Here is a 15,958-nt window from a genome sequence, read left to right as displayed (position 1 = left end):
GTGGTTTTGATGTTGAATTCATCTTAGCACACTTCAAAACTCGCGGACGAGTTTTATCCAACAAGGGGAGAATGATGGAGGGAAAATTTATACTTATTTAAACTTTTATTCAATTTTGAAGGATGTATATTTTGATTTTAGTTTTATGGTTTAATTCTAGCGTTTTTTAGTTTTCTAGGAACAGTTAGAGACTTTTTAGATATTTTAATTAAAGTTAGGGAGTTTAGTTTCAAGTTATATTTAAGTTAGAACGTTTTGGTCAAAAGTTAATTGTATGGACTAATATTGTCCAAAACAATAATTTTTCAATATAAATAAGGACATGGATAGGCTGACGAGTCATTCATGTATTCCTCTTTAAGAAAAGAAAGATTTTGTCTCATGTATTCCTCTTTAAGAAAAGAAAGACTTTGTCTTGTAAAAGAAACTTAAAGCTTGAGTCCTAGGTGGAAGAAACCCTAGGGTTTCTCCAAAATTGCTTGTGTCAAGGTGCTTCTTGCTTATTTTTCTTGGTTTCTTCAAGTTCTCCTACATCAATGCAACATCAAGAAAATTATTCATTGAAATAGAAGAAAGTTTTTTGGTATTGCTAGACTAGAAGTAGGGCCCATAAGTAGGAATTCATCGAGGGGAAATAAAAAAATTTGAATCCTTCCTATCCAGTGATTGGAATCAAGAGACTACTTAATAGACTCATCTGAGTCTCCATTTTTAGAGGGAAAGTTGGAAGATCAGCCCCTGCCACACGGCTTGGCAGGGGACCCAAGCATATATCCATTTGCCATAAGAAACCCAGGACCAGATATGCTCATAGGATGCTTGACCACTATGGATGCCAAAAACCTAACACTATTTGAATGGGGGAAAGTTTATATAGAGCCAAGGCTCTAAACAATCAAATTGGACATGAGAAAAAAATGGATTTCAAGTTTTGGAAATAGTGCATTTGTAACACATTTTTGGACCGTCAATTTTCAAGGTTTTCAAGTTTTCATAGATTTGTCGATCTACACTATTTTTTTAAGCTTTAAACTTTATAAATAAAAATAGAAATATATTTTAAGACAATCACAAAGATTTTTAGTATTGAAACCACATTTCTCGACACTATTTGAAGGTAGGCTCTAATTTGATTGTTTAGAGCCTAAGCTCTATACAAACTGCACCCTTTGAATGGATGCCAAAAAACTAGCAACATTTGAATGGATGCAGCCAAAAAATGGCACCTATGGTTGAATTTAAGGGCAAAAAAATGAAAACTAAGATACTTTTGAAAACACAATTTGCAGGAGGGCAAGTCATGGACAGGCACACCTAACCACTTGCCTGTCGGGGCATCCATGCATGGCAATTTACACTCAATACATAAGATATAAAAGATTTTAGGCACTGCAAGGAGGTTCAAACTATCTGCAGGGTAATAGGGATCAAAACTGGGATATTTGTAAATGAAGAATAAAAGGTCCTTTCTATTTCGCGGATAAGGAAAAGAACGAAAAACTGTTTCACTCTTTTACCTTCATTCAGAAATGATGAATTCAATTCTATATGGTTGAATAAAGATTTTATTAACCATTTGGTAAAAATGTATGCATATAAGTGCAGCACAAAGAGAACTTATAGAACACACCAATTGGCTCCAAGATTATTGCAGTAGATATAAGCATTGCTGCATCGATTCTTGCGAGTAAAAAGGATTATATCGGCAATGCCACCGTCTCTACAAAAATGCATTTTGCTTCAACTGCTAATAAGCATGTCTTGTACAGCAGCTTACAGGCACATCAAAAAAGATTGAAATGGTTCTAAAGAGCTATGATAATACAAACTACAAGAAAAATAACTAGTGTACAAGGTTTAAGGAACTCAACATAGATTACAAAATTATCTAATTTTGCATAAAACTTGTATGCAAATATTGCCTGCAGTCAATCAATTGTTGTGGTTGCTGACATTTGACATTTCCAAATTGTATACAAAATTCTACAATATTTGCAAACAAAATTGAAGACAACTTCAACTTCATGAACTGAAAGTTTCCTGATACAAAACCATTTAAAGAACAACATGCATGAAAGTAACTCAACAAGTACAACTTTGACCTTCAAGTGGTTTCAAAAAGCTTAGACTATAGAGAGTTACCTTCCTTCTTCCACTAGAGATTCAACGAGACACTATCAAAGTGATCAGATGGGTCCATGGGGTAAACCATTCCAAGAAGGTTTGTACATGTTCATTTGCAAGCTATTCGAAAAATATTGATATTAGACATTTGATAATAATAAAAAAAAGGTTATATGCAAGAAAAGCCTCTTTTCCATGGTGTTTAATCATAAACCCTAGACTTGGGTTGGGATCAATGCCATTGCCATTTTTGTTTCCTATTAACACTCATGGTCTTCCATTGTACCTCCATCATCTTCTTCTCTCTCTATCCAACCACACTACCAAAACTCTTCGGAAAACACACCTCCATCATCCCAATAGGTCTTAAGACCCAAGGAAAATCAGCCCCTAACAAACTCTAACCACAAATCTTCCATCCCAAGTCTTTTCTATCCTATAAACAACCTGAGATGCCCTCCTTTCCTATTGTATCTTGCTGGACTATTAAATTTTAATCAACTTCATTACACCCTCGAAATAAAACCCTAAACCTTAGGTATATCCCACAATGATTTTGCCACACTTGTGTAGGAACCAAGCCCTAGTGGTACTACATCAATTTTGGTATCTAAGCCTAGGAATCCTTGGGGTTCCAGACATCTACCCAGTTGTTACATGCATTGGAAGAGCCTATAAAGCATGACTCACCCTATATCAGCGGGACAAGATCCTCCATTGAATGACAAAAGGGATGAACTCTATTCGTGAGTTCCTCAATGTGTTAGTTGGACAGTTGACAATAGTGCCAACCCAGAGGATAACAATACTCAAGCAGGGGAAAACATTGGGGTTGACCGACCACCAAGAAGCTCCCTCAGTTGCCCCATTTAAGCTTAGCAACTTTAATCGAGACACAACACATGATGATGATGACCAATGTTCGAAAATTCATCTGCCACCGAAACGCCTAGGCGAGCCACCTAGGCATCTGGCACCTAGGCACTCGCGTCAAGGCGGACAGCTAGGCACTGCCTTGATGCAATGTGGCCAAGGGTGGAAAAATGCCCTCCGCCAAGGCCAAAAATGACATCCCCCCCTTCTAAAAAATGGGGAGGGGAGAAGGATTTTGATTCTAGTCCCCCAAATCTCAAATTGTGCCATCTAAAGAGAGAACTCTAAAAAAAATGAGTTTGTGACTTTTTGCAAGATTGTTGGAATTTTGATTTTTTTCAATATCTTGCAAAATCAAAGGGAATACTTCGTGGTAGTTTTCGAAGCTTCAAGTAGTCGAATAAGAGAACGTTTGGCGACCGGATAGACGAGGTTTGGACCGACATCGTTTTCATTTTGATGGGAGTTTTTATTTTTTTTGGTACAATGTATTATGTTTTGAGTCATATGAAATTCTTTTTTTTCCTTTTATGGGATATTTACATGTTTGTAGTTTGAAAGATTGAAACATTTTGTACTTTTTGCGATTATTTCCTTAGTTTGGAGGATGAAATTGGTCATATATCGAACTCCTTTTTTGTAATTGAATAATGTGTGATACGAAAATTTCTTTTTTTCTAAAATGTGTGACGTTTTGATATTCTATTAGTTTTGTTTTACATTATTGATATTTTTACATGTTTATAGATAGAATAGTTATAAGTTTGGCCTTATATTTTGTAAATAGTCTTAAACTTTGAATGAAATTGATATTTTGTGAATATTTGATATCCAAAACCAAATCTTATGGATATTAATTATGTTAATCTTATGTTAAGTTATGTGATTATTTATTTTAGAATTGATATTATATACTCAATCTCATATTATCTATTTTTGTTAGCTTGGAACTTTGGATAGCCAAATATGAAATATCATGTGATTTTTAATATTTCATTTGGTTTCCACATATTACGAAATTTGAAAGTTTCATACCATCATAATATTTTCAAGTTTCATTTTTTACGTAGTTTCATTTTTTTTATATCTTCATTTAAAACTTCAATTTTTCTTATGTTTTTTCTAATGCTTTAATCTTGTGTATTTTACAGGCTTGTTGATTAGGTGATACACATTGATACTCTATCAATTACTGTGTCTCTGTGTGTTGAGATTTAAGACGTGAGAAATGACAATGTCTTCTAGTGGATCAAGTATGCAAGGTGATCCAGGTTGGAAGTATGGATCTTGTCCAAATCCCCTCGACAAGAATAGGGTGGAGTGTAAGTTTTGCCAAAAAAATCATATAATGTTGGCATTAAATAATTAAATAAACATTTAGCAGGTATTAGATGGGATGTGATCCCATGCATACTAGTGCCAGCTAAGGTTAGAAGAGAGATGGAAGAGCAATTGACGGGTAGGAAAACAAGAAAGAGGATGCAAAGAAAAGACATGAAGGAATTGTAAGGGTTGTAGATCATACAAGAGTTCAGAAAGAGGAAGACGACATTTATACCAAGGTTGGATCTTCAAGTAGAACAAAAAGAAGAGCGCTTAGAGATGCCATTGCTTAGGAAAGAAGTAGAGCTCACTAATAACTATTTGAAGACCCACATGGACGCATGGGGTATATATGGTTGCACTATCATGACTAATGGTTGAGTGAAAGAGAAATTGAAGCATTATGAATATGATGGTGAATTGTCCATTAGGGACAATATTCTTAAGATCTATTAATGCTTCTGAAAAGTCCCATAATGAGGAATTCATTTGTAATTTGGTGGACCAGTGCATAGAGGAAGTAGGGGAGATAAAGTGGTCCAAGTACTGACCGATATGTACTCAATTAATATGACGGCCGCTAGGCTATTGATGGAGAAGAGGTTGCGTATTGTCTTGTCCCCTTGTGCAGCACATTGCATAGACGTTATGCTTGAGGCAAGTGGTAAGAGGAAGCCATTCAAGACAAACATCAAAAAAGTGAGGATTGTCACAATTTATTTATACAGTCGCGCTCAGGTAAGAACCTAATCTATAGTATGTTTATGCTTCTTTATTACTTATTTTTTATACTTTTGAATACATGAAGTCATTGTAAGTTTTCACTTAGGGAATTTTATGTCGGTCAGGTCTTAGCCATGATGAGGAAGTTCACTGAGAATAGAGAGTTGGTGAGGCCTGGGGTGACTAGATTAGCCACCTCCTACTTGTCCTTGCAATCCTTATGTGGTCAGAAGGAAAAGTTGAGGTTGATGTTTGTATCTAAGGATTGGACCAAATCCAAGCGGGCCAAGAAAGCAGATGAAAAAGCTATTATCATGGACTCAAGATTTTGGAATAAGGTCCAATATGCCTTAAATGTTTTCCCCCATTAGTCAAGCTTCTCATGATGGTTGATACTAAGAAGAAACCAGCTAAGGGGCACATCTATAAAGCTGAGTAGGACGCAAAGGAATAAATCAAGAGATTTTTTAAGAATGATGATAAAAATTATCGGGAATATTTGAAGATTATTGAAGATAAATGGAAGTACCAGCTTGAGAGGCCCCTATACACTTAGCAGGGTACTACCTTAACCCTGCTCACTTTTACAAGGATCATGAGGTACATAGCAAGTCTGAATTCATGAATGCATTCAACCAAAGCAATATCAAGCTCTACCCTAACCCCAAAGTGCAGGACAACGTAATGATGGGAGTTAGAGATATATAGGCTCTGTACTACGTCTATTGGTAAGGAGGTGGCAATTAGGCAGAGGACCAGATCTCTCCTGGTGAATCCAAAACTTCCTTATATCGATTTTATGATTTGAGTATTGAATTTCAATTACACAGGTACCTAATTTACTACAAATGCCTAATTTACTAAATCTGACTTGCAGTTCGTCTAGATGTGAGAGCAACTTCAGCGCCTTTGAAATGGTAACATTATTTAATAGTTAATACTTAGTTACTTACATAATAATGGTAGTTTGTTTCTTTACTATCTTAGTTTATTAGCATATTAAATTATTAATATATTACGTATTTATGTAGTCGTAAATTTTGGTTGTTATTCAATTTTTTTCTATTAGGTGTATACAAAGAAGAGGAGGCTACTGAAGCTGCTGATATGGATAACACATACGAGTGGCAAGTTGATGCCGAGGACAATGTCGTATTCCCTGGAGAGACCTTGACCTGGGGGCAAGTTCATGAGGCTGCTGGGAGAGCAATGAGCCCCATGCGGACCACTCGGGCTCAATCTCAAAGCCAAATGAAGGGTAAGGAACGGGCCTAGCAGCGGAACGGATCCTCTAACTCCTTAGACTGGTTTTTACAAGTCTAGAAGACTACTTCCACTAGTACGACATGTGCGAAACTAAACGAATCAACTAGAGCTTGGTGACAAGCGGTAGAAGAAAAAGTCCCTAAATCTAGTCAGCTTATGATCCAAACATAGGAGGAGAGACAAACTCCATAGATCGGGGCAGGCTGCCATCCAAACAAGGGAGGAGATGTATGGTAGGAGGAAGGAACGTTACTTGCCTCCACAACACGAACAGATGTCGCTTTAGAATTTGCTTCCCCTTAAGCTAGGCAACACAACAACCATGAGCTTAATGCTTTCCATTCACTTTTGAGGCTGATGAATAGAAACTAGTCCCAAGGTACAATTAAACTAACTTTGGAAAACAATAAGCTCATGGAACTTGGGATATGAGAACAATGGCCAAGGATTGGTATATGGCTTGGGGGATTGAACAACATAAGATACAAACGCTGCAACACTTTAGCTCTCACCTAGCCTAATCTCTTGCCACTAAGAACTATCCAACAGCAACCCCTTTCCCTTTCGAGCCCCTTTATAAAAAACCCGGTCTCCAATAAAACAAGGCCAACTAAACTAACTTTGAAAAACAATAAGTGAATGGAAAACAATAAGCTCATGGAACTTGGGATATGAGGACAGTGGCCAAGGATTGGTATATGGCTTTGGGGATTAACCAACTTAAGATACAAACTCTGCAACACTTTAGCTCTCACCTAGCCTAATCTCTTGCCACTAAGAACTATCCAACAGCAACCCCTTTCCCTTTCAAGCCCCTTTATAAAAAAACCGGTCTCCAATAAAACAAGGCCTCCAATACATGTGAATCAACAAATTGAACAACAAGAGTAACATAGTCACAAATGACCCTCCTGAGGCAGCAACCAAATAAGATGTTACCAATGAGGTCGAGCAGGTCAACCATTCAAAATGCCCCCTCCAAAAATCTAAACTTGCGTAGAGACAATGATAACATAAAAGTTGAGCATCCTAAAGAAGTCAAAGAACAAATAGAAGACAAAGACATTGAGGCCCTTCCAAATAATATCCTTGCCATCCGACCTTTTCTCACCATTTGGAATGATGATGAAGAGGATTATATGTGCAAGATGGCAAGAGCATTTTCGAAACTCATGTTAAACAAGGGAAAATTTGCAACCTCAGTATAGACAGTGAGAGCAGGACTTCAAGGAAGCTTGTTGATAGCTCAAATTCAACAGTGAGAAACATACCACAACTAGTAAGGTTCCATAGATGAATGACACCACAATTCTAATTAATTCCCAATGCTTAGTTACCTACTGGATAAATAACTCTTACTCTAATCGGGTATGATGTGATGGCCTCCACATGAGTGGCTACCCTCAGGATGAGTCATTCCTTACTGGGGCGAAGGACATCACCATCCTAGTTGCTTCCTGATGTCTGGCTACCTCTAGTCCTGGATAAGTAACTATTGCCATGATCAGGTTTGGTATGATGCCCTTCCCGCGACCATTAGCCAGAACTTTTTGGGATGTCCATGGCTCTATGATAACAAATCAAATATATGTCGAGCCAACAAATACACCTTCCAAGTTAAGAATAAGAACATTACCTTCGAACCTTTTAAGAAATCAAGTCCTCCCAAAAAGGATAGGCCGAGCAAACTCATTAATTCTTGGACACTCAGTCCCTTTCTAAATAAATTAAGAAAAATGGGTTATTTACGCGCTTGTTAGGAGAGATGTCAACCTTACAAGAAAATTGCTCGCATATGAGTTTTCCTTAGAGGTCCAAAAATCCTCAGATTTCTCAGATTTGGTCCCAGATGAGCTCCCTAACAAGTTGCCATCCATAAGAGATTTCTTCATGAGAGAACGATTTCACGTGCAATATCTGCCCTCCTCACTCCAAAAAAGGGGCACATGACACAAGTGCATAAACATTGAGGTTGGAAAACAGAGTGGGAGTGGATTTGCAGTCCTAATTCCTTTATTCTCATACATTGACACCTTTCTCAAAGGTCACATGAAAGAATTAGTATGCTCATCCAATGATGTACAACCCAAACTTCTAGGAGCAATGAGAAAAATATGAAGAATGCAACCAGATTTAAAGTCAGACTCATTCAAGCCCACTTCAAAGCTTTTTATGAGGAAAAGCTCACTTCAAAACTCGAGGATGAGTTTTCTCCAATCATGGTCAAAGCCTGATGGAAAAAACAAAACCGAATTTTATTTTCCTAAGTGTGTTGGGCTTCTTTCTTTTAGTTTTTTAGTCCTTATTCATTATTGGGCACTTATTGTAAGTGGGCTTTAATTCTACTTTTATTAAATCATAGTATTTCAAAAAAAAATTGCAATCCTAGATGGACTAGAAACCTAAGTAAAACAGCTGCTTAAAAGTCTCTAGAAATTTGGATTCCATGTTTTAAGTAGTACAAGTATAGGATAAGAAAAACTAGGAGATCTCCATATGGCCTATGCCTAATTCATTCAAAGTTGAAACTGAGAACAAAGTCCGAGTTCTTTTTATTGGAATGAGGGCATCTTTGGAGAGTTACTCCAAAGTAGAATTAAGTGGGCTTAATTTTACTTTTATTAAATCATAGTGTTTCAAAAAAATATTCCAATCCAAGATGGACTAGAAACCTGAGTAAAACAGCTGCTTAAAAGTCTCTAGAAATTTGGATTCCATGTTTTAAGTGGTACAAGTATAGGGTAAGCAAAACTAGGAGCTCTCCATATGGCCTATGCCTAATTCATTCAAAGTTGAAACTGAGAACAAAGTTCGAGTTCTTTTTAGTGGAATGAGGGCATCTTTGAAGAGTTACTCCTTCACTGTGAGGAGAGAATCCTCAACTCTTTTTATAAAGAGTGATTCTACAACTCTATCTTAAGAATGGGATAGTCTTCTCATACCATTTTTTATTTTCTTCTCCTTGTGTGTAGTGCTTCCCTTTCCAAAATCCCTCCAACCAAATTTGTCACCCTATCTCTACCCCATCAAAGAAAACCCTTCCCACGCTCCAAACATAGCCCACCTCCTTCCCAAACTCATCACATATACCTCTAAACCCCCCAATGCTAAATCGGCCCTGACCTCGCCTCATTCCATTCAAACCCATTAATTACCCATGGAAGATATGTAACTTTCACAACTTCATCCCCTTAACACCCTTTAATGTTTAAACCTAACCCTAGTTGTTATCCTAACCATATCTAGCCTTCCTATCAAGTTATTAGAACTTAAATTCCCTAATCCCATTCAAACATGGAGACCTCGAAACCCCAAAACCCTGTTGTCCATAGATTTTGTCATACTCCTAAACCTCCAAGGAATCCCATCTCCACTAGAAATGCTAACCAAATTAGGATATCTAAAAGTAACTCGACAATCCATCATAACAGTATCAAAAAAAAAAAAACTAAAAAACCCATCATGATTAGAGTCCAGGTCTTATGGATCCTGAACATTCAAGATCCGCATGTAAATAATTCAATTACTTATCCCTCAATCTATTAGTGAATAATCTCTCCAGATATGGTGAAAGATGTTGTACTGTAAATATTACTAATATTCCCCAAAAAGAGGATCCTGCTCTAAACAGGCTCATACATCAGAGCAACGACTGACCTCACTAAGGCACACCCACGTTCCCAAGCTATTAATTTCAACGAGTTAGGGCACAACACATTTCACAATACACGCAGTTGTTCACGTTCCCAGGAACTAACACTCTAGCATATTTAGGCTTAGAATCTGTCCCAGGAAAAAAGTTCACTGTGCTACTATAAGGTTCATTAAGATTATTCTGAGTACATTTAAGAGTATAATCCCCGTAACTAGGTGGACTTCTACCTCTCAATGTTGCTTCCTAGGCAGTTCCTTCTAAAAATCATTTCCATTTTGTGCCCTAAACGGCCAGAAAACCCACCAAGTCCCTTTTGAGTACAACATGAAAATTATTCAACTACTATCACCTGCAGGCCCCCGAATCAACTCAGTTTGATACAAAGTAACCCACACAAACATGTGTCAGTAACATGAAGAATACATGGGACTTATGTGCATCGATTGATAAGCCACACATGTTCACACATAAATAAGTAAACATGTTGCACAATAATCCCTGGAAACAATTAAAATGTTACTCCATTTTCAACTCCCTTGACAGCCCATGATGTTAACAAAAGATATGAAGTAAATGGAGAAACTAGCAGCACAAATTGTGCATATGATACTACTAAGAAGTTATGAAACAAAACATAGTGCATATCACATATGGTAATTGAAAATTGTAGCGTTGTTCAACTTTACACCAACAAGAAAATCAAACTAGAAGATATATTATCATATCTTCTAGCATCAATGGATCAAAATTATAAAATACGTCTCAAATCCACAATATGTTAACTAAATATCGAGTCTATAACTTACATTTGATTTGTTCCAAAGAAGTAAACAAGTACTTTTCTCCAATCAGCTGAATATCCCCACTTCTCAGGTTCACTAACCTGTGGTTTACAAAAAGCCCAGTTGGAAACATGTTAATTTGTAATATTTTCAGCTGTTGTGATGAAAAACAATAAAGTTTCTCAAACAAATATAATAACCAAGTCGACGGGCTTCCACATCATAACAAAGTCAAGCAAACAAGTAAAGCAAGTCAAGAACAACAACAATAAACTGCATATAAATTTTGCATTTGAAAGCATGTGAAGGAACAAATGCATAGAAAATGGATGACCATAAAATATACCTCAAAAATAATGCATGGAAATTCTTTTGTGTATAAACAGGTAAAAAGAGAGATACAAAAGCAAGTTTATACAAGTTTATTCTTATTTTTTGGCGAGCATGTGCAAGTTCCATTACCTGTTTGCACTTTCACACAACTAAATAATATCACACCAAACAGTAGCTCCCAGATGCAGACAATGCCGATAAATTATAAATGTACATACAGACTGTACGAATTCATCACAAATATCACACAAACATGTGTCTATGCTCATGCATGCAAACAATGTCGTTGTGCATCAAGCTCTGCTGCTTCAGCATATATTATGTGTATTGTTTATAATTCTTCATTATTTTGCAGACAAATACAGAAGCTGTACATAGATGCATTGACAACATACATAGCATGCATGAACATAGATGCATAAATAATCAAGAATTATAAGCCATATATATGATATATATATAGCAGTTTTTTGAGAATGATACATGATATACGTAGCAGTTGTAGACGTGATTTGAGTAAAAAGATGCATTGCATGCATGAACATATAAACATTGTTAGGTCATTTGTTGGATGGTTTCGGTAGGATGTTTGTATAGCACTCCCTTCCAAAAGGCTGTGAAGTGTTCCATGACATTCTGATATAAAAGAGAAGGGAGAGAAATAGATCTACAAGTTTTCAACAGGCCATGTGAAATGTACTCCTAATTTACTGCTTAATATAGTTTGCGCAATTTCTGTTGTTCTTTGTGAAATTTTATGCTATCGATTAAAAAAGAAAGACAGCACGTGGAATTTAAAATTGATGTAGAATTGCCAAAGTGAACAAGAACATGCATCCAATACATCAGAAATGATAAAAATAAAACGGTGAAAAGCATCCAAAATTACAATTAACTTAAAAAATCCTCTCCTTAGTAAAGGAAAGCCCTTTCTTGATTTTGTATGACTGATTATCTCAGACCCATGACCCCCACGTATTATCTTAGAAATTACATAGTCATCTATTTTAGAAAATGATAAATAAATAAGGTAGAAGTGAATGGAACCTATGAGCAAATATTTACCTGATCTTCCATCTCTGCTAAATGTAAAATACAAACAAAATAAACCCATAAAAAAACAAAAATAAACAAATAAAAAAAAACAAAAATAAACAAATAAAACCTGCTGAGAAAATGCATCCGCCGAAACTAAATAAAATAAAATAAAAGCATATCTACCTTCATATCCATGGAATACATATTAAAATAGACAAAATAAAACTACGAGTGTAAACCAAGACCCAAGATTCTCATCAGCCAGTTCTGGTTCAAATAACAGCTTACAACCTATGATCAACAGCAACTTAGAGACATGCAACCCTAATTTTGCAACTATGTTCAGATTAAAAATGTAAAAACAGGAAGATAAAACGGATATTAGGGTCAGAGCATGCATACCGTTGCAGGCCAGGCAGGAAAACCCTTGACCTTTGCAAGAACGAGATCTCCAGGCTTCCATTGATGCTTAGCTGCCTTAGAAGACTTGCCCATCCCTTTCCTTCGACCAGGAGCCATTACAAAACCCTAAAGAACCAGAAGAAACAGAAAGCACTGCCTACTGAGAGGAAAAGGCCAAAACCTAGGTCAAAAAGGCTTCTTTGCGCGCAGAATAACAGGAACCACGGACTTCCCCGTTGCATAAGAGCAGTTCCCCCATCTCATGAGAGATAATGGAATTAGGGATGGTAGAGCTGGAGCATTAGGGTTTCCCTTCCGGAGATGTGAGAGCGAGGGTTTAATAGGCATGGAGAAGGCACTGCGTTTAGAGAGAGATGTTTTGGAGAGATAAAGATAAGTCTTTTAGAGAGAGAAAGATGAAAGAAGAGAGCGAGTGAAGGTGTGGTGCGAGATCCAGAGGAGGCGGTTTGCGCCTGCTAACAAACCTGCTTCAAGCCCTAGCCAATTATATTTATAGGTGTTCACATAAAAATGATTTTGCTTTTTATTTTTCCTCCCTGTTATCCACCCACGTCTTATGTATGTAGGGACCTTGCTCTAATGTAGGGTTTATTTTTAGGTCCTACCAGGCCTCATACTTTCAAATGTCCGTAATTTTACTGGATCTACCATGTTTTTAAAATTTAAATTTCATAATTAAATATGAAAAAAATATACATTGAGTAATGATCCTATGAAACCTTTCGCATTTATGTGTGTAGGACCTCAAATTATCAGCATTAAATTTGGCACGGATATGTAGAAAAGTCAAATCTCACACCTATATGGTAATTTCTCTAGAGATCCATACCAACTTTAATAGTTATCTTTTGGGACCCTACACATGAATGGGGAAAGGTCCTATAGGATCATTACTCATTTGGAATATTCACTAAAAGATAGTACCTATAAAGGTTATCACATGGGTGTAGGACTTGACTTTTCTATAAATCCGTATCAAATTTAATGTCGATCATTCGGGGTCCTACACACATGGATTGGGAGGGTCCTATATGATTATTTCTCATATATAGGAAAAAAATTATATAAAGTTGAAACTTTAACATGCAAAATTACAAATACACCTCAAAATCCATCGAAAAATGTTGTTTTAATGTTGGAAAACCCTCTAAATGATCATCTCAACATCGTGATCTATGACTATGAAAGAAAAAAGATTGAGTCCTAGAAACAGTACATTTTGCAACACATTATCTTGATCATCCAATTTCAAGATTTTCATATGTTTATAGATATTCTTGATTTTAACCATTTTTTTAGTTTAAAATTTTATAATTATATATGAAAATATATTTTGAGATAATTCCAATAATAGTTTACACTAAAATTACAAATTATAATAAAATTTGGAAGTGCACCTTGTTTGGATTGTTTAAGGTTGCAACCTTATAGAAACCACACCCATATATATATATATATATATATATATATATTAATTATCCTATGAGATCCTTCCATACCCATGTGTGTAGGACTTTAAAATATCGCTATTAAATTTGACACAGATTTCTATAAAAGTTATCACATGGATGTGAGATTTGATTTTTCTACAGATCTATACCAAAATTAATGATAATCATTTAGGGTCCTACATACATTGGTAAGTCTATATTATATATATAAACCGTCACAAGGATTTTTGTAATGCAACTTTGACATCATTTAGAGATATATGGTACATGTGTACCGTACTTTTGATTGTTTAAGGTTACAACCTTACACAAGGCTCACCCATATATATATATATAGAGAGAGAGAGAGAAATGAGAACCAGGATTGTAGCCGACCTTAATTAAATTGAAAAAAGCTAAAATGATGATGATATATATATAATTGACGTATCTACATGGGTATACATATACTTCATACTTATGAAATAAATAGATGTCCGATAAAAACCATATAATGTCTAATCTCGATTGGATAGGTTATAGTGAGTCGGCAACAGTGACATATATTGTAGTGGTACAGTAGTAAACAAATCACAATGTCGCATAAGAATAACACAGAGTATGCACGGTTCGGATGAACATAGGCTCCCTACACCCGAATAAGGTGGGATAGGGGACAAATGATAAAGTGAAGTTGTGAACTTAATTTATTTTTCAACAAAATTATGTGTAAGTTTCAAAATTATCCTGGGATTCATTTCTATCTCGTCTAATGAATTATGAGATGATTGTTGCACAAGGGCTGGAGTTGATGGTCCCTCACTACAGGTTGGCCGGAAATGTGAAGAAAAATGTCGTCATATCAGTCATATTTAGGGCATGCTCCATCACAACATCCAATTAGGGTGTGTCGGTCTCAATTTGAGTAATTTCTAGGGTTACAACCCATTTATTGTTAAATTGGTATAATTTGTTGTGTTTCTTTTAGTTTTGAATTGCATTGCTTTGCGTCCATTGTATACCAAAACATACAGTAAGTTTATATCAGAGAATTATGATTAAAATATAATTATTTAGATATAGCTAAAGTCGATAAATAGAAAGATGGCAATCTTATATAAAACTAGTAGATTCACACAAGGAAATTTAAGAAGAACTATAACGAACAATAAAAAAATTAAAAAACAAAGTTTCACAAACAAATGAAATTGAATATAAATTCTTATCATTATAAATTGTTTAATTCTCAAATGAAATTCGATCAAAATTTTAAATTACAAAAGATTTTTAAAGCTACTTTGCTATTTTAGCAGCTAGCAACAAAGATAGCATGTATGGTTTAAGAAATTTATGATTATTAATTTCAAATCGTGCAAATACAGTTGTCAAGTGCTGTTTTTAACCACTATATTAGTTTACAAAACAATTAATTAATGCCAATGTTAATTACAACATATTTTACAATATTTTCAAGACCATCGCTTCGAATAGATCCGGAGCCCTAAAACAACACATATATGTGGAATGGACAATCCATATTTTCCAAACACTGTTTTAAAATAAAATATCCTCATGAACATAAATTAATTATTATTTTTTAATGTCATAGGCACATGTTGTATACCAATATTGATTGATGTTCATGAGGATATTTTATTTAAAACAGTGTTTGGAAAATATGGATTGTCCATTCCACATATATGTGTTGGATTAGGGATCCGGATCTATTCGAAGCGGTGGTCTTGAAAAAGATTGTAAAATATGTTGTAATTAACATTTGCATTAATTAATTGTTTTGTAAACTAATATGGTGGTTAAAAATAGCACTTGACAACTGTATTTACACGATTTGAAATTAATAATCATAAATTTCTTAAACCATACATGCTATCTTTGTTGCTACCTGCTAAAATAGCAAAGTAGTTTTAAAAATCTTTTGTAATTTAAAATTTTGATCGAATTGCATATGAGAATTAAACAATTTATAA

At 35.4% G+C, this 15,958-nt stretch overlaps 1 protein-coding gene across 10 annotated transcripts in view; it reads right to left on the bottom strand.

Moving 5' to 3' along the window:
- The window catches only part of LOC18440587 (protein HUA2-LIKE 3), a 28,816-nt gene extending 15,808 nt beyond the window's left edge, over positions 1-13,008 (bottom strand). For all 10 annotated transcript variants that reach the window (XR_002282098.2, XR_016043449.1, XR_016043454.1 and 7 more), the window contains exons 1-2: positions 12,520-13,008; positions 10,771-10,847 (exon numbers count right to left, since the gene is read on the bottom strand). Coding sequence is in view for 3 of the 10 variants with exons in the window: in XM_020671496.2 (XP_020527155.1) it covers positions 10,771-10,847; positions 12,520-12,636 (194 nt within the window). In the remaining 7 variants the exon portion in view is untranslated. The remainder of the gene's footprint in view (positions 1-10,770; positions 10,848-12,519) is intronic.
- Between the last annotated feature and the right edge of the window lie 2,950 nt (positions 13,009-15,958).

Source organism: Amborella trichopoda, chromosome 1 (genome assembly GCF_054954075.1).
Source record: "Amborella trichopoda isolate Santa Cruz 75 chromosome 1, AtrichopodaSantaCruz75HAP2 v2.0, whole genome shotgun sequence".
In the NCBI taxonomy this organism is placed as follows: domain Eukaryota; kingdom Viridiplantae; phylum Streptophyta; class Magnoliopsida; order Amborellales; family Amborellaceae; genus Amborella; species Amborella trichopoda.
This window is presented reverse-complemented; position numbering and strand designations above follow the sequence as displayed.